The following is a 19,107-nucleotide window of genomic DNA, read 5'->3' as shown; positions in this document are numbered from 1 at the left end:
AAAGATGACAAATTCATATTGATAAGTTCACCAAATAAGTGTGAAAAGAAACTACACATACGGTGGTTGTGAATATGTTTCGGGATTTCTGAAAGAAACTTAAAACACTAAAGAAGTCAAATTAGGAGGTTACTAACATTTCTGAAGCCTCAGGGCAGTCTAACTTTATGATATAAAAAAAATTTTAACACAGAAATCTAGTATATAAAGTTAAAAAATAAACACTTCACATATTTCAGTATATATATATACTAAACATAGAGGAGACAGAAATTGGTCACACCAAAGGCAAAAATCTCACCAGAAGACTACACAGAAAGGGAGAACATATTGTGCACTAGGGAAGCAGATGTCATTAAAAAAAAATATGCTGAGTACTCACGATGCACCAGATATTGCTCTAGGCCCTGGACATACTGCAGCAAATGAAACGGACAAAACTCCTGACTTCATGCAGCTTACATTCCAGTGTGGAAGACGGACAACAAACAAAATTAATACTCACTAAAGAAGTCTTTCAGGAAAGACCTGATGCAGCCAAGTGCTATTTCTTTCTTTCTTTCTTTTTTTTTTTTTGAGATGGTGTTTCACTCTTGTTGCCCAGGCTGGAGTGCAGTGGTGCCATCTTGGCTCACTGCAACCTCCACCTTCTGGGTTCAAGCGATTCTCCTGACTCAGTCTCCCAAGTAGCTGGGATTACAGGCATGTGCCCCCATGCCTGGCTAATTTTGTATTTTCAGTAGAGACAGGGTTTCTCCATGTTGGTTAGGCTAGTCTCGAACTCCCAATCGCAGGTGATCTGCCCGCCTCAGCCTTCTAAAGTGCTGGGATTACAGCCATGAGCCACCACACCCAGCCCCAAGTGCTATTTCTATAAAGTGCCAAGGCCCAGAAGCAAAAAGCACACTCAAGCATATCTAAGCAAAAAGCACATCCAGCACATGCAAGAAATTGGACTGAGGATACATTTAGAAGGCAGACAGAAGTGTTACAAACAAAGTATGAAATAAATATTTAATGAGTGAATGAATCCTGCATATGAGGGATGAGACCAACATGGATCAGACTGCTCAGGAAAGGGGTCATGGACTCATAAAATTTTACTGGAACTCTCTGCATGGATATCTACAATTCCGAATTTTCAGCATTGCTTATTTAATTCTTCCAAAGCATTTTTGCTTGACTGATTCCTCTACTATTATGATTGGCTGGCTATTAAAACCAGGTGAAAGTAGACAGAAATCTAAGTCAAGCAAATAACAATGAGATACTGAGAAGTAGACAGGTTCAAAGAGACTAAGGAGGCATGATCCATAGGCACTGGTGACTAAATACAGGGGATAAAGGAGAGAAAAGATGATAGGGATTTCTTGTTTGGACAACTTCATGAATAGTGATGCCATTACCTGAGATAGGAAACACAAAAGAAAAAGTTGATTTGAGGGGAAACAAGCAGAAAGGCTAACAACTGTGGAGACACAACTCAATTTTGGTGGAGCAAGTATTTCTAGAGCCTAGAGTTTGAAATGCAGTAGGTCAAGACTACTGCTTCCAAACTTGAACTAGAATATTGAAAATTATTTTCTGAGATGATGAAAAGGGTCTATAAATGGATAGTGATGATGGTTGCCCAACACTGGATGTATGTAATGCCACTGAATTGTACGTAAAAATTGTTAATTTTATTATATATGTTTACCACAATAAAAAAGTTTTAAAGTTATTTATTATAGGTGACACTGTTTGCTCACGGTAAGTCAGGTGGATTTTTTTCTCTTTATTTTATTTTTGACCAATGGATCCATGTCACCAGGTGTTTTTTTTAAATAGCTTTATTGAGATCCATATCATATGCCATAAAATTCACCCATTTAAAGCATACAGTTAAATGTTTTTCAGTATAGAGTTCTGCACCCCTCATGACAATAAATGTTAGAATATTTTCATTACCCAAAAGGAAACCAGTACCCATTAGCAATCCCCCTTTTCACCCCAGTCCTTCCAGCCTATAGGCCGGGTTTAAGCAAAACTTTTGTGGGAGGCAGGGCGAGTAATATAATTTATTGCAAAGCCACACTTTTCTACGTAAACAAAAGACAAGTTATAACTTTAAAAAAAAAAAAAAACCTCTCTTAGAGCTCTATTTATTTTTCTACCATTAAATCAGTGGTAAAGATAAAATACTACTAGTAAAAACTCCTGTGGACAATTTTCTGCAGTTTAGATTAAAATCATGCAAATCAGTAAGCACAAGCAATTTTTAAATTTTAATTTTGTTTTTGTTATTTTCTACCAATGTCTATGTATTTCCTTTTTTTATTTTTTGAGACAAAGTCTCACTCTGTCGCCCAGACTGGAGTGCAATGGCACAATCTCAGCTCACTGTGACCTCTGCCTCCCGGTTCAAGTGATTCTCCTGCCTTAGCCTCCTGAGTAGCTGCGACTACAGGCGCCTGCCACCACACCCAGCTAATTTTTTTGTAATTTTAGTAGAGATGGGGTTTCACAATGTTGGCCAGACTGAGGAACTCCTGACCTCGTGATCCACCCACCTCAGCCTCCCAAAGTGCTGGGATTACAGACATGAGCCACTGCACCTGGCCTATGTACTTCTTATCTTTAAAAACCCCAAAGGAACCAAAGAGCACTGTGAAAGATAAAGGGCACAAGTTTAAAAAAAAATAAAAAAGTTATGGAAAGATTCTCTATGGCACATTTTAAGACATGTCTCTACTTTGTAATTCATTAACTTGCTCTTGTTTATAAGTTCCTGTTACTGTACTTATGCCGTTTATGTGTGGTCTAGTGTTGCCAGAACAAAATGCAAACTCTGAGGACAAATACTGTTATATTTTTTTCCCTAGTACCTCCCCCAGGAATACTGAGCAGATAAGCCAAGTTGAAATATGCTGGGAAAATGAAAACACTTTATGTATTCAAACTCATTTAAATTACAAAGTAAAATGACCTATATATTCAATTACATTAAGGCAAACAATCATCTAATACATTAGTAAATATCGAGTACACAAAGAGCATTCTGGAACTGGATCCAAGAGTTCAAACTGTCTCCACCACTAGTAACTATGTGTCCTTGAGTAAGCAACTTAACCTCTTTGTTTCCTTAACCTCTCAGTTTCCTCCTTTTGTAAAAGAGGGAAAATAATGTTCAACGTTTAATATTTGCTCTGAGAATTTAATGAAAAGCAGTTAGAACAGTGCTAACTACATGGTAAGCAGATAATAAATGGCCACTGTTATTTCACTTGTTTATGTATTCTTCCCTTAAAATCAAGTTGTTCGTATCTTCCCTTCGGCTTAGCCTTAACTTTGAAAAATGAAATGAACAACTATCTTACTTCCCTTGTTGCTTCTAGTTCTCCATTTTCTATTTCCTGTGCACACGCTTATTAACACATAACACAAGGACACAGCTGACTTTACTAACATATAATCACTTCATTCTCTAACGCTCTGATTTACAGTTTAAAAACAAGCTTCATATATTTTACCCTCTACAATGCTACGAACTTTCCAAAGCTTTTGAGGTTTTCCTTTATTCTCCAATTTAGAGTATCTCTACCATCACGTCACCCAGTAATTATCACCCAGATGAGGCAAATTACCTTTGCAAATCTGAGGGTTCAAGATGGCAAGCAGACATCCTCCTTTTCTGAAAACTACCACTCATGCACACCCCATCATAACAGGGATGGGACCCCATCTCTACCTGAGCTAATTTTATTTTCACATCTAATAATCTAGAATAGGCATAGAGATATGCTTGCACGGAGGACATTTTTAACTTGAAACAATAAGACAGTCATTCTGGATGTCATACATCAAAGCAGTAATACAGCTCTCAGAAAGAGAGAACTAATAATTCCACTATCTTCCTGAATTTCACTTATTATTAGCTTTAATTTGGTTCTTTGGTGGTATATAAACTTTTATTTATTTATTTATTGAGACAGAGTCTTGCTCTGTTGCCCAGGCTGGACTGCAATGGCTTGATCTTGGCTCACTGCAACCTCTGCCTCCCAGGTTCAAACGATTCTTGTGCCTCAGCCTCCCAAGTAGCTGGGATTACAGGCATGTGTCACCACATCTGGCTAATTTCTGTATTTTTAGTAGAGATGGGGTTTTGCCACGTTAGTCAGGCTGGTCTCAAACTCCTGACCTCACGTGATCCATCCGCCTCAGCCTCCTAAAGTGCTGGGATTGCAGGCATAAGCCACCGTGCCCAGCCTGTGGTATATAAACTTCCGAAGTCAGACTATCCAGGTTTGTATCCTGCCTTGAGCATCTAGTAACTGTATGGCTATGGACAAGTCACTTAACCTCTGAGTTTGGTTTCTTCATCTATAAAATGGGAATGGCAATGGGGATGATGACGATGATGATGATAACTACCTACTTGATAAGGTTGTTTTAAGAAAATGGGATACTCCATTAAAGCACTTAATGAAATGTTTAAACACATGGTCTTTAAAAACTCATTATTTTATATTTACATATGTAAGATCATTTATATTGTTATTTTTATTTTCTATTTTTGTTATTTTACCTATAACAAGACCTATATATTTTAAGGCCTATTCTTCTATCATCAAATTGGGAGAAAACAGAACTAAATGGGCATATATCCCTTTTATCTTCTAGGGAGATATTAAAGACGTTGAGGAAAAAGAGAAAAGGCAAGCCAACAGGAGACAGTTTTTTTCTAACTCTAAGGCCCACTCAGATACCAAAAAGGAAAGAGAAAAAATGAATAAAAAACATAGAAGGATCTAAGTGGTATTAAGAAATAATTGGAATCTAGCACTAAGAAACTGTTGTTCTGAGAATTCAAAAAATTGAACATTTTACCTTAAGAAGCTTTTTTTTTTTTTTGAGACGGGGTCTCGCTGTGTCGCCCAGCCTGGAGTACAGTGGTATGATCTCGGCTCATTGCAACCTCTGGCTCCTGGGCTCAAGTGATCCTCTGGCCTCAGCCTCTCAAGTAGCTGGAATTACAGGCACCCGCCACCATGCCTGGCTAATTTTTGTATTTTTAGTAGAGATGGGGTTTTGTCATGTTGGCCAGGCTGGTCTCAAACTCCTAACCTCAAGTGATCTGCCAGCCTCGGCCTCCCAAAGTGCTGGGATTACAGGAACAACCCCAGCCCCTTAAGAGGCTTTTGAAGCTATGTGTCATTTTTTTGTAGCTAGCACATGGTAAGTAGTCAAAGATTGCTGACTGAAGAAACTTAATTGTGGCTTGAACTAATAAAAGAACAGAATCAAGCCAGGCAAGGTGGCTCACGCCTACAATCCCAGCACTATGGGAGGCTGAGGCAGGCAGATCACCTGAGGTTGGGAGTTCGAGACCAGCCTGACCAACATGTAGAAACCCTGTCTCTACTAAAAATACAAAATTAGCCAGGCATGGTGATGTATCCCTGTAATCCCAGCTACTCGGGAGGCTGAGGCAGGAGAATCACTTGAACCTGGGATGCGGAGGTTGCAGTGAGTTGAGATCATGTCATCGTACTCTAGCCTGGGCAACAAGAGTGAAACTCTGTCTCAAAAACAAAACAAAACAAACAAACGAAAAAACAAACCAGAATCAAATGAAAGTAATAAGAAGGTCCCTCTGGATATGTTTTGAAGATCAGATAGCAATAAAGGAATAATATACCTTAAAAGGTCTCAAACACACAAAAAAATTTAATAGACAGAGTTCTTATCTGCTACTAAAACAAATTTACCAACACATTCTCGATTAGCTGTGCGTATGTGGGAAGAGGAAGGCACAGCAGCCCAGATCATCAAGAAATGGTCTCCATTTGATTTTGAAATACATTTTATTTATTTTTAATTTTTAAATTTTTTAAATTTTTTGAGATGGAGTCTTGCTCTGTTGCCCAGGCTGGAGTGCAGTGGCGCGATCTTGGCTCACTGTAACCTCTGTCTCCCGGGTTCAAGCGATTCTCGTGCCTCAGCCTCCCGAGTAGCTAGGACTACAGACAGCCGCCACTACACCTGGCTACATTTTGTATTTTTAGTAGAGATGCGGTTTCGCTATGCTGTCCAGGCTGGTCTCGAACTCCTGACATCAAGCGATCCGCCCACTTTAGACTCCCAAAGTGCTGGGATTATAGGCATAAGCCACCACATCCAGCACATTTTATTATTTTAAAGGTAGAGTTCTCTCATTGCTAACATTTAATTCTGGCACAAGTCCATATAAACCAGTTCCACTGAGAGGGGAAATGAGTGATAACGCAAGTTTAGTTGCAGAAGTAGTTTAGAATTACAAATGGGCCATAGATAATCTGTTCGTAGAACCAAAAATATGTGTAGCATGTAAAATCTAAGAATAAGGCAAAGTGTAACTGTACTGAGAAGGTATGTTTGCAAAACATTTTTTTTTTTTTTTTAATTTTTTGAGTCAGGGACTCACTTTGTCCCCTAGGCTGGAGTGCAGTGGTGCGACCTCAGCTCACTGTAATCTCCACCTGCCAGGCTCAAGTGATCCTCCTGTCTCAGCACCTCAAGTAGCTGGGACTATAGGCACGAGCCACCGCGCCTGGCTAATTTTTGTATTTTATTTTATTTATTTTTTTGTAGAGGCAGGGTTTCACCATGTTGCCCAGGCTGGTCTCAACTCCTGGGCTCAAGTGATCCAACCGCCTTGGCCTCCCAAAATGCTAGGATTACAGGCGTGAGCCACCAGTCCCAGCCTACAAAACAGTTTAAATATAAGTAACAAACTAATTCTTACCAAAAGCAGCACATTCATCTATCAACAGTAACCTCTTAACAATGCCTTATGATGGCCTACTTTCATTTAAATTATTGTTTTGAACTTAGAAATGCAAGGACTCTATGTACACAGACGGGATGACCTGGATATCCACCCATTTAGAAGGGGTGGGTTCCATGTAGAAACGTGTTCTAACACTAAGTAATCAAATTTTCTTTTTTTGAGATGGAGTTTTGCTCTTGTTGCCCAGGATGGAGTGAATGGGCGCGATCTCAGCTCATCGCAACCTCCGCCTCCCAGGTTCAAGCAATTCTCCTGCCTTAGCCTCCTGAGTAGCTGGGATTACAGGCATGCACCACCACGTCTGGTTAATTTTGTATTTTTAGTAGAGATGGGGTTTCTCCATGTTGAGGCTGGTCTTGAACTCCTGACCTCAGGTGATCCACCCGCCTTGGCCTCCCAAAGTGCTGGGATTACAGGCATGAGCCACTGCACCCGGCTGCCAAATTTTCTTTTTTAAAAAAGCAGTCTTTCCTTTGATCATCTTTTAAAATGATCAATTGTCACTTTCTTCGAACAGCTCTAAAGTAGGGGGAGAAGGCAGCAGATAACACTTTAAACTCTTGTCATTACACTTTCCAGGTCAGTAAATTATATACTTGTCGCAAGTATCTAGATGGGATGTATCATGAATATATCTAAGAATATCTAGGCCAGGTGCAGTGGCTCATGACTGTAATCCCAGCACTTTGGGAGGCCAAGGCAGGTGGATCACCTGAAGTCAGGAGTTTGACACCAGACCGGCCAACATGGAGAAACCCCATCTCTACCAAAAATACAAAAAGTAGCCAGGCATGGTGGCACATGCCTGTAGTCCCAGCTACTCAGGAGGCTGAGGCATGAAAATGGTTTGAACTCGGGAGGCGGAAGTTGCAGTGAGCCAAGATTGTGCCACTGCACTCCAGCCTGGGCAAGAGAGCGAGACAGACTCTGTGTCCAAAAAAAAAAAAAAAACCCACAAAGAATATCTTAAAGTACCAACTGAAAAGTGAAGAAGGAAGTAGGGTAAGAGGGAGAGTAGAGCATGTAAAGAAAAAAAAAGTCAGTAAAGATATTTTAAAAATCAGAGTATACTGGTATTTGAATTTATTTCTTCTGGTTTTTTTTCTCACATTATCTCAGAGAAAGATAAAGAATCTTATCTAAAAGCTCAAAATGAAAATAAAAGAAATATTAGCTAAAAGACAGGACAGACTGATTTTAACAACATGTTTCCCGTAAGTCCTAATTAAATGGCACTGGAAAATCTTTCTGTTAAGAAAAGGAGAATAAGTGGACCTTCAACGGGCTCTTTACAAGCGAAGGCATTTTCGTGACCCAGTGAACAGTCTTGTAAAGAGAGATTTATAAGGGACTTCCAGGAAGCAAGAGTTCAGTAATTTTCTAACACTGAAGCAAAATAATGGGAACTAGGGTTACCAACTCCAAGACACAACCCCTATTTTGCTAGACTGGCGACAAATATCAAAGTGCTCAGCCGGGGCCACTATCAAGCTAAAGAACATCAAAGCTGACAGATCTGCCTCTTCATATCCTAGGGATACTGTTCTAAAGCAGCCCCTGGCTTCCTATCTCCCTATAAGAACTAGAACTGCTTTTGCTAACAACAAGTACTGCACAGTAAATTCCTCTCAAAAGCACGGTTTATCACCCCCACCCTCTTGTGGCTTAATCCTTTAATTCATTTCAATGCCAAAAACTAGGATTTCCTGAGGACTGCCACAGGATGTACGACAAGCAGCAGGGGCCAAGCTTAAAGCTGCTGGTTTAATATAATCAGAAGTTTAAAAGAACGGTTGCTAACGCACAGCCAGAAACAGAGCGCCCTCCATAAAAGGCAGAAAAGAGACCAAGTGCCTGTGAAAGATCAAGGAACTCAGTTTTAACAGGTGCCAACCCACAGGCAGGACAGAAAGTCTTTTGTTTGTTTGTTTTTGAAACCAAGTCCCACTCTGTCGCCCGAGCTGGAGTGCAGTGGCACGATCTCAGCTCACTGCAACCTCCACCTCCCGGGTTCAAGTGATTTTCCTGCCTCAGCCGCCTGAGTAGCTGGGATTACAGGCGTGCGCCACCACGCCCGGCTAATTTTTGTATTTTTAGTAGAGACGGGGTTTCACTATGTTGGCCAGGCTGGTCTCCAACTCTTGATCTCAAGTGATCTGCCCATCTTGGCCTCAGAAAGTCTTAATAGACTATTCTACTGTCCTCTGTTGGGGCCGGAACATATCACAGGCTACTCTGAGACAAAGAGATAAGGAATGTGAACACTGTAGTAATGTATCTACTCACAGATGAAGACAGCTAGCAAATAAACGTAATCTCTGGTAAAGGCTTGGCTTGGATTTAAATTAACAGTTTTAGAGGTAGAAGGCAAGACAATAAGACAATCAGAGTTTCACAAAACGATTAATACTAAACATTTTAACAACTTTATACTGGGCAGGGCCATTTGTAGGTTATGTACTAAAGAATTTGAGGATTAATAGGATATAAAAATACAAGTAGCCAAAAAAAAAAAAGTAAAACAAAGTAATTATTTTGTTAGTTATATTCCAACTAGCCTTAGAAACCATGACCACAGATCTCTGAATCCTTAGTTCTGTTTTCTTCCTGCACCTAACTGGTTTCTAACTTCTCCACCTATGCCACTGATTCAATCAGCAAGAATCATCAGTTGTTTGGAAGGGAGTGTCAGCATCCCAGGCATTTAGAGTTCCAGAAACAACTCTGCCACCAAATGCCTGTCTTACAAGCCAAACATTTCCCTCATTTATATCTTGACTTCCAATTTATTTTCCTTTTTTAATTACCATCAATCAGTAGAGTTGCTTTGGTTCTCTCTGAGGTAAACAAAAGAAAAAAAAGAGTTGTCAAAAAGACAATCTTCTTTTTTTTCTTCTAGAGATAGGGTTTCCCTCTCTCATGCAAGCTGGAATGCAGTGGCGTGATCATAGCTGGGCTTGTGCAATCTCCCCGCCTTGGCCTCCCAAGTAGCTATGATTCCAGACATGCACCACCATGCTTGGCTAATTTTCAGAATTTTTTGTAGAGACAGAGTCTCACACTATGTCACCCAGACTGGTCTCAAACTCCTGACCTCAAGTGATCCTCCAGCTTCAGCCTCCCAAAATGTTAGGATTACATCCCAAAATGTTAGGATTAACTCATCCAGCCTAAAGTTTTCTTTTCAATGCATATTCTAGGGCCTCATCCACCAAGACTCAGTAGTGTGGGTGGAACAAACTAGAATCTTCATTTTTAACAAGCAGCAATGGTTCTGAACTGGGGCCTTACATTAGAAGCATCCGAGGTATTTTTAAATAATACCATGCCATGGTAGGGAGGCCTCACCTTGAGATATTCAATGGGTTTGCAGAAGGTCTCTAACATTGGCACTATTTTTTTAAGCTTTCCTATGTGTAAGCAAGGTACGAACCACTGTACTAAAAGTACCTCTGATGCAGGTAGTCCATGGACAAAGTTTGAGAACCAGGGCTTCAGAGAGTTCATGTTAATGAGGCCCTTCTGAACCTCTGACAAAGACTCTCTCCTTTGACCAAACTTGAGTCAGGCTCCTCTTGGAGTCCTTTCTGGTAATGGCTCCTTATCAGAAGGAGACCTTGGGCCTCCTTCTCTATTCTTGTAGAATCCAGTTTGAGCAATAATCCTTCCAAGTTAGATTAGAGAAAATCCCCTATATGACTACCCCTGGTATCTTATCACCCTGACCTACCTTCAACAAGAATGCTGAAGGCAACCGTCCCCCTTACCCTGATGTTTCGTCTGAGTATTTTTCTATCCACTCACTCACACCCTGTTCCCTGGCTGTAAATTCTCACCTGTCCTTATTGGAGTCAGACTGCAGCCTACCCTCTCTCCCCGACTAGAAGACCCCATTGCAGTGGTCCCTATGCTTATTATCATGGCCCCCTTGAAGGAAGTATGCCTTATCATGTTTCACAAGTGCCAGGAATAATTTTTTCTTTAACACCTCACTCTACTGCCAAAGTAGATGGCAGGGAGATAGATACAAATAAAATATTTAGATAATCAGAAAAACCATAGGTGACAATTAAAAAAAATCAATTCCTTTTTGGAAAGCTTTCAAATCTGGCAAGCTCTTAGAAGGGCATCAGGCTCTTTTCTTTTCTTTTGAGATGGAGTTTCGTTCTTTTCTCCCAGGCTGCAGTGTAATGGCATGATCTTGGCTCACTGCAATCTCCAACTCCCAGGTTCAAGCCAGTCTCCCGCATCAGCCTCCCAAGTAGCTAGGATTACAGGTATGCACCACCATGCCTGGCTAAATTTTTTTGTATTTTTAGTAGAGACGGGGTTTTGCCATGTTGGTCAGGCTGGTCTCAAATTCCTGACCTCAGGTGATCCACCCGCCTCAGCTTCCCAAGGTGCTGGGATTATAGCATGAGCCATCGCGCCCGGCGGGGTATCAGGTTCTTACTGAGAGCAGATTCCATCTATTAGGTCACTTGTTTATACATAGTAAGTACCTGCTATAAAGTTGGGGAACAGCTAGGATCAAGTCTATCTGATGAAAAATAAAGCCCTCAGACATAATTCTGGGGGGAGAAAAGCAATTCCAATCATGTGAAGGTTTAGAAAGTTAGAATTATTCTTCAACAAACAATAGATGCTGGGCATCCTAATAGCTAGCTTCAAAGTAATTCTGAAACAAGACACAAAAGGAGAGAATGCTCTTGTTGCAAGAAACTTTTAATAGCATTTGGATCTGGAAGAAAGAGACAGCAGTGGAGGAAAAAACAGACACACCATGTTGCAAAAGCTCTTGAGTATTCAGAATCGATTTCTGATCCATGGAGAGAAAACCTGGAGGCAAATTGCCCAAAAGGGCTTTCATGTTTTGGGCTGATTACTTACAATTAAACTTTGGAAAATTAGCAGATTTGGAAAATTAGCAAAAATTAGAAACAGATTATAAAATAGTCTATTTTAATAAAATGCTAACTATCATCATGCAACCTCAGAAGAAGTTAGAAAAGCTACATTCTAGTTGGAGACAAGATATTGAGGAAACGTGTTCCATACGTGAGCCCAAACTTCTCTGCCTGTAAAGTGGTCATATTCCTTGCTGATTTCAGAAGGCTTAAGCCATTGGTTAAAAGGCCTTTTGTGCTCAGTAATGAAGAAGTTACTTCACAAAAGGAAAATCTTTTCTTTTTCTTTGATTGCTGATAATTTACTAGAGTGACAGCATCCACAGAAAAATTTCATTTATACAGAAACTTATTATATAAGAAACCTAAAATATGAGTTTGCTTCAAAAAATTAGCTGGTTTTAAGGAAGTTGAAGGTTTTAGGGGAGTGGGAGTGAGTGAAGGAGGAGGATGTAGAAGGGAATGGAGGAGGAAACTGAGAAAAGACAAGCTGAACAAAGGAAGAATTTATCTGTGGCTCTGAGACTAGTTCTTCCCAGGAATCTTACCCCTACTACTGGACTGTTTTTTCAAAGGCAGAGAACAACTATTGCTCAACTCTGCGTCTCCCACACAGCATATCTACCACTATGTATAGTAGTTGCTTGATAAATGTTTAACAAATAGTGACACATTTTTTTTTTTTGAGATGGAGTTTGGCTCTTGTTGCCCAGGATGGAGTGCAGTGGCACATCAGCTCACTGCAGCCTCCTGGGTTCAAGCGATTCTCCTGCCTCAGCCCCTTGAGTAGCTGGGATTACAGGCATGCGCCACCACGCCTGGCTAATTATTGTATTTTTAGTAGAGATGGGGTTTCTCCATGTTGGTCAGGCTGGTCTTGAACTCTCGACTTCAGGTGATCCGCCCGCCTTGGCCTCCCAAAGTGCTGGGATTACAGGTGTGAGCTATTGCACCAGGCTAAAACAAGTTTTTTTTTTTTTTTTCCCCAAACAATAGCATTCTAGGCAGAAAGTCACAAAACAGGAGGAATCGAGTCTGATTTGCGGCATCAGATAAACTGCTGAACTGTACTGTGGGTAAGAACAAAAGTGTGCTTACCAGAAAACTTAATTTTCATTCCAATGAATTTCTAATAGTGAAATTAATTACTTTAAAGCACGACAAAGAAGAAAGTCAATACCCAAAACTTCCTAGGCTCAGGAAGCATGGTGCTCGACAGGAGAGTTAAAAGCTGTCAGCCCCGAAGACAGACAGGAAGTCTCTATGACCCCCACCTGGAAAGGCTGCGTTTTTTCAACACTTCTAACCCTTCTGCATGGGAATCCTGGAAAGTTTTTTTTTCCCCCAAAGAGACAAGGTCTCACTATGTTGCCCAGGCTGGAGTGCAGTGGCTATTTACAGGCGTAATCCCCCTACTGATCAGCAGGGGAAGTTTTAACCTGTTCCATTTCCAATCTGGGCCAATTCACCCCTCCTTAGGCAAGCTGGTGGTACCCTACTTTCGGGAGGTCATTATACTGATGGCTGAACTTGGTGCAGACATGTCTCTGGCAGAGTGTGCTATAGCCCAGGACTCTTGGGCTCAAGCGATCCTCCTGCCTCAGCCTCCTGGTAGCTGGGACTCCAGGCATGTGCCACCGCACTGTCCTGGAATGTCTTTTTTAAGTATCTCAGTTCTCTTAGTTTTTGACAGTTTCCTGGTATTCTCAAGGTGATCATTTAACACTTCATTAACAAGTCTATTACTGGAATTAATTCAATGAGCCAAACCTAGTTTTAATTAAACCTCAATCTGCTCAGGGTAGTCTTTTTTCTCCTGTATCAGTAGCTGCCCGCATGGGCCCAGTTCCTTTCAAAACAAAGAAGTATAGAACTCTATAAAGTGTTCTGACATTATTTAAAAATTTATCTATTAAAAGGTACCTATCTAGCTAATTTGGTTCCATAATTTGGTCATTCTGGCTTAACATTCAACTATTCAAGCAATGTTACAATAAAGTGCTTGAAGAACCCACTGATTTTCTGGTATTTCCAATCATGCGTGCATTCATTCAGTCATTCAATAAATTTACTGAAAGGATCCTAGATGTCACACACTAAGCTGGGTGCTATGCATGTTATTATTAACTACACCTTTGGACAGAAATAAAATACATCAAAGCACAGCTCTGGAAAATGGAAAAGCAAAATTTTAGTTGATTTGGTCAAACATTTTGCCCTGATTCGTATGTAGATATTACAGCTAAATTTCCGTTAGTGGACATGGATTAGTGATGTGTAAAGTAAAAGTCAGAATTTCAAATGTCTAGTGGAATTTACTAGAATTTCCTAGGCCTCATTTTTTCTACTCCCTGGCCTGTGCTAACTCAGTATTCCCACTCCAGGTACAGGCAACCTGGCAGCACAATTCCCATTCATTATTATCTCACCTGGAATCCTAGTGAAGTTGCCTTGCAATATCGGTCAACCTAGTCATATGTCCTGTTCTTCCTTGGGAAAAGGATAGAAACTGGAGGGGAAATGTGGAAAAAGTTGGGAGGAAGGGGAAAGGAGTCTCCCCTCATAAAGTCGCATGGAAACTGGATCTCACCTTCCCTTGCATGCTGCAGCTTTTCCGAAGGCTCTGTACTCTCACCAAAGAGCAACATTTCTTCACACAAAAAGATGAAAACATTTAACAATAAGCAACCACATACTGTCTATGCATGTGTTTAAGCCTTACTTTCAATACCAGGTGCTTAATGTACTCTGGAATCCAACAATAACAAAGTTTTCATGACAAAAGTAATACATTCACTGACATGGTCTGGATGTTTGTCCTCTCCACATCTCAGGATGGAATGTGATCCCCAGCGACGGAGGTGGGGCCTGGTGGGAGGTGTGTGTGTGGATCATGGGGAAGATCCCTCATGAAGGCCTAGCTGCCATTCTTGGGTAACGAGTGAGTTCTCGCTCAGAGTTCTCCCGAGATCTGGCTGTTTAAAAGAGCATGGTACTTCCCCCTTTTATGAGACTCTATCTCAACAACAACAACAACAACAAAGGCTACAAATTCTTTGACATGCCTCCACTGGGGAGGTGGAATCTAGTTCCCCACCCCTTCAATCTGGGATGGCCTTAGTGACCTGCTTGCTAACAACAGGTCAGAAAAGGTCATGCGGTTTCCGCCAGGTTCTTTGGAATGCTTGCTCTCTGAAGCGTTCTTTCTGGGTACCCAGTCACGACGTTATGAGGAGCCTAAGCCACATGGAAAAGATACATGCATGAAGGTGCTCTGGTCAACAGCCTCAAGCTGAGTCTGGCTCCAAGTCACTCCAGCCCAGGTGACGAGTGGAGAAGCCTCCAGGTGATCCCAACCACCAGCCGTCTCAGTCTTTCCAGACACTTGAGTCTTTCAGGCCAGCCCCAGACAACGGAGCAAAGACGGGTCATCCCTGCTGTGCCCTGACCGAATTCCTGACCTGTGGCACCTGTGAGCATAATCAGATGGCTGTTGTGCCACACCACTAAGCTTGGGGGGTGGCTAGAGGCAAAAACTAGAAAACGGGTGCTGATCCAAAGTCTATATATAATCACCATGTTTCATTTTCTCACTACCAACACAGCCCAGATTTTATCATTTAGTACAGGTAAGTCATTTATCTGGGGGTAATGTGCCACACAGATCCATGTTCTAGAACAGGGCAAATAAATTATCCAATGTTAACTTTGATAGCTCTTAGCCATTTCTTAGTCACCTAAACCTGTGTGCTGAATCAGTTAAGGTAAGTGTGCCTATGTGAAGTAACTAGAGAAATGATAGCTATATGTATACATATGTGTGTATATATGTCTGTCTCTCAAATTCACACACACTGTTTCCACTAACACCACATCAGAAGGAGAGCAGATATAGTTATAGCTGTTATTAACAGGGAGCTACTCACAGGCTCCACAATGTGTTTGCAACATTAATAAGATGACTTCTTCAAGGAATTAATTTGCAAAACTGAAAATGATCACATTTCACTATTTCCAAAAATCTCTCATTAGAGATAACAAGGATCTAGCACAGATCAGAAAAAATGTTAAGGTAAAATTCTGATTTAAGAAAACAGTCGACTGGGGGCGGTGGCTCACGCCTGTAATCCCAGCACTTTGGGAGGTTGAGGCAGGTGGGTCACCTGAGGTCGGCAGTTTGAGACCAGCCTGATCAACATGGAGAAACTCAGTCTCTACTAAACTTACAAAATTAGCTGGGCATGGTGGCACACGCCTGCAATCCCAGCTACTCGGGAAGGCTGAGGCAGGAGAATTGCTTGAACCTGGGAGGCAGAGATTGTGGTGAGCCGAGATCACACCACTGCACTCCAGCCTGAGCAACAAGAGCAAAACTCCGTCTCAAAAAAAAAAAAAAGAAAACAGTCAGCTGGGCATGGTGGCTCACACCTGTAATCTCAACACTTTGGAAGGCCAAGGCAGGCAGATTGCTTGAGCCCAGGGGTTCAAGAACAGCCTGGGCAACATGGTGAAACCCTATCTCTACAAAAAATACCAAAAAAATGGCCAGGTGTGATGGCAGACTCCTGTGTTCCCAGCTACTCGGGAGGCTGAAACACGAGAATCATGTGAACCTGGGAAGTGGAGGTTGCCGTGAGCTGAGATTGTACCACTATACTCCAGCCCGGGAGACAGAGCAAGACTCTGTCTCAAAAACAAAAACCAAAAAAAAAAAAAAAAAAAAAAAAACCACAAAGAAAACAGTCGTAGACCAATCAAAATCAGACGTGCCACTTTATTCGATGCAAGCCAAATCAATCTTACAATAAAGTATTACATAACTGTAGAGTGGAGAGCTCATGGCTGATAATGTGAAATCTTTTACAAATGCCAAACTGACTTTATAAGCATTAAAAAAGCAACAAGTGAAATTATTGTCTTATACATGCAATGAAAATATTTTTTAAAGTAAAAACAGACACCCAGTTGCTCCCCTTTTAGAATCACTGTTCTACAGTCAATACTGCCCTCTGGTGTTGCAGAATAAAAGTCAAATGTCAGAAAGTTAACACTGCACTTTATCGTTCACAGTAGTATGTTTAAATCAAGGCATCTAGTTGGGACTACAAATCCCATCAAAGACAAAATAAACAGATTCAGGATGTCATTTATTATCTCCCGTATATGAAATTAGAAACTCTTTATAAAGGCATTAAATCAGGAATACTAATTTATGAAAACAGCAGCTCTAAACCATGCTGTTAATGAAACATCACTAACAGTGAATTACATCATCACATAAAATTATGCAATTCAAGAAAAACCCCAAAGGCATATTACCTCTGAGTTAAGAGGGTATGTAGGATAGTAAGAGTAAAGCCTCCCATCTATAAACAAGAAAATTCCACAGGAAGTGAGTCAGGGTCGTTCTCATGGCATATGTATCAAACACACCAAAAAAGTGTCCGTGGAGGCTGGGTGCAGTGGCTCATGCCTGTAATCCCAGCACTTTGAGAGGGCGAGGTGGGCGGATTATGAAGTCAGGAGATCGAGACCATCTTGGCTAACACGGTGAAACCCCATCTCTACTAAAATTACAAAACATTAGCCGGGCGAGGTGGCGGGCACCTGTAGTCCCAGCTACTTGGGAGGCTGGGGCAGAAGAACAGTGTGAACCTGGGAGGCAGAGCTTGCAGTGAGCTGAGATCGCGCCACTGCACTCCAGCCTGGGCGACAGAGCAAGACCCGGTCTCAAAAAAAAAAAAAAAGTGTCCACGGAAACCACACACCAGCCAGCTCTGCCTATCAGTAAACCTGACTATTTATTTTAGGAAAAAAGCTCAAGAAAAACAGCACGTTTGGCTGCTAGGTGGACTTATGCAATGTTTCAAGAAAAGAAAGACTTACCAAGGCTGGTGCCATCCTGCCCCATGATGCACTTCATGGAGGTGATGATCTGCTCCACTACAGGAGGTGACAATGACGTGGCATACACTGCACTATGAGAATGTGTGCGCAGGTAGTCTATCAGCTCCTGGGAAGTTCACAGAGGCAGATAAATAGAGACAATTCTTGCATTCACTGGCAATGTCAGTGCTTTCCTTCTAAGTTCTAGAGGACTCCTTGTTTCAATGGCACTGGAACAGGGACACTAATCTGAGATGCAAGGTCAACCAACATGGTCGAAGCATACTGCTGGCAACAACTGGGTCAGAAACATGGCAAAGTTGTTAGGTTTGGTTTTGTTTTTTAAACATGCAACAACATAGGAAAAAAACTAGTTTTAAAACAATCCCTCTAAATTTGGAGAATGTATCATTTAAAGTTAGAAATATGGCCGGGCATGGTGGCTCATGCCTGTAATCCCAGCACTTTGGGAGGCCAAGGTGGGTGGATCTCCTGAGGTCAGGAGTTCAAGACTGGCCTGAACAACATGGTGAAACCCCATCTCTACTAAAAATACAAAAATCAGCTGTGCGTAGAGGCGGGCACCTATAATCCCAGCTACTCAGGAGGTTGAGGCAGGAAAATCACTTGAACCCAGGAGGCAGAGGCTGCAGTGAGGTGAGATGGCGCCATTGCACTCTAGCCTGGCGGACAGAGTGAGGCTCCATCTTAAAAAAAAAAAAAGTTAAAAATAAATGAACAAGGCTGAGTTAAACAGCCTTTGTTTGGATTGCTGATTGGTGTTTGGATTGCTTTTTTCATATAATGATTAAATTCCAAGTATCATAGAAAATGTCATCTGCAGCTCTCTCTGTGCCTGTAAAGCCCATCCTTCCAACCCTAAGTAACAGTTCTCTAACATCAACTTTAAGAGCATTAGAACTTCCTTCAGATACGCAGAAATGTATAAAATGATACAAATGTGAAATAAAATAGAAATTTATAAGGTCTTTCATTAAAATGCCAATGACATCTCACTGAATAAAGTAAAACTCTGTCATTTACAAGGACTTAAAAAAAAATTAATTGTATATCCCTATTCTCTGATATCTTTTAATTTCACCAAATCTTTAAAATGTACGTACAAGAAGCTTATGTACCAGAACAAATTAGGGAGACACAAATTTGGATATAAAACAGTTTTATCTCAAAAACATTAAAAATTGTACTAAAAAAACCAAAAGCACAAATATATTGTACTTAAATGATCTCCCAGAGTATTATTTTTCTATCCTTTGGTTCACAGTCACAAAGCTTATTCAAAAACAACAAACTCTCCAAAGTGAGCCTGGTCTCATTAACAAAAAGGAAAATTTGAGATAAAAAATCTATCAAACCTGGCCGGGCACAGTGGCTCACGCCTGTAATCCCAGCACTTTGGAAGGCCGAGGCCGGCGGATCACAAGGTCAAGAGATCGAGACCACCCTGGCCAACACGGCGGTGAAACCGTCTCTACTAAAAAT

At 41.1% G+C, this 19,107-nt stretch overlaps 1 protein-coding gene across 1 annotated transcript in view; it reads right to left on the bottom strand.

Annotated features, from left to right (window-relative positions):
- The window catches only part of SPTLC2 (serine palmitoyltransferase long chain base subunit 2), a 109,666-nt gene that overhangs the window by 29,162 nt on the left and 61,397 nt on the right, over positions 1 to 19,107 (bottom strand). Inside the window, exon 9 of the mRNA XM_023184946.2 lies at positions 17,605 to 17,731. Within this exon, the coding sequence (XP_023040714.1) occupies positions 17,605 to 17,731 (127 nt within the window). The remainder of the gene's footprint in view (positions 1 to 17,604; positions 17,732 to 19,107) is intronic.

Source organism: Piliocolobus tephrosceles, chromosome 6 (genome assembly GCF_002776525.5).
Source record: "Piliocolobus tephrosceles isolate RC106 chromosome 6, ASM277652v3, whole genome shotgun sequence".
Taxonomy (NCBI): Eukaryota; Metazoa; Chordata; class Mammalia; order Primates; family Cercopithecidae; genus Piliocolobus; species Piliocolobus tephrosceles.
The sequence above is the reverse complement of the archived record's forward strand: the minus strand, read 5'-3'. Positions and strand labels throughout refer to the sequence as shown.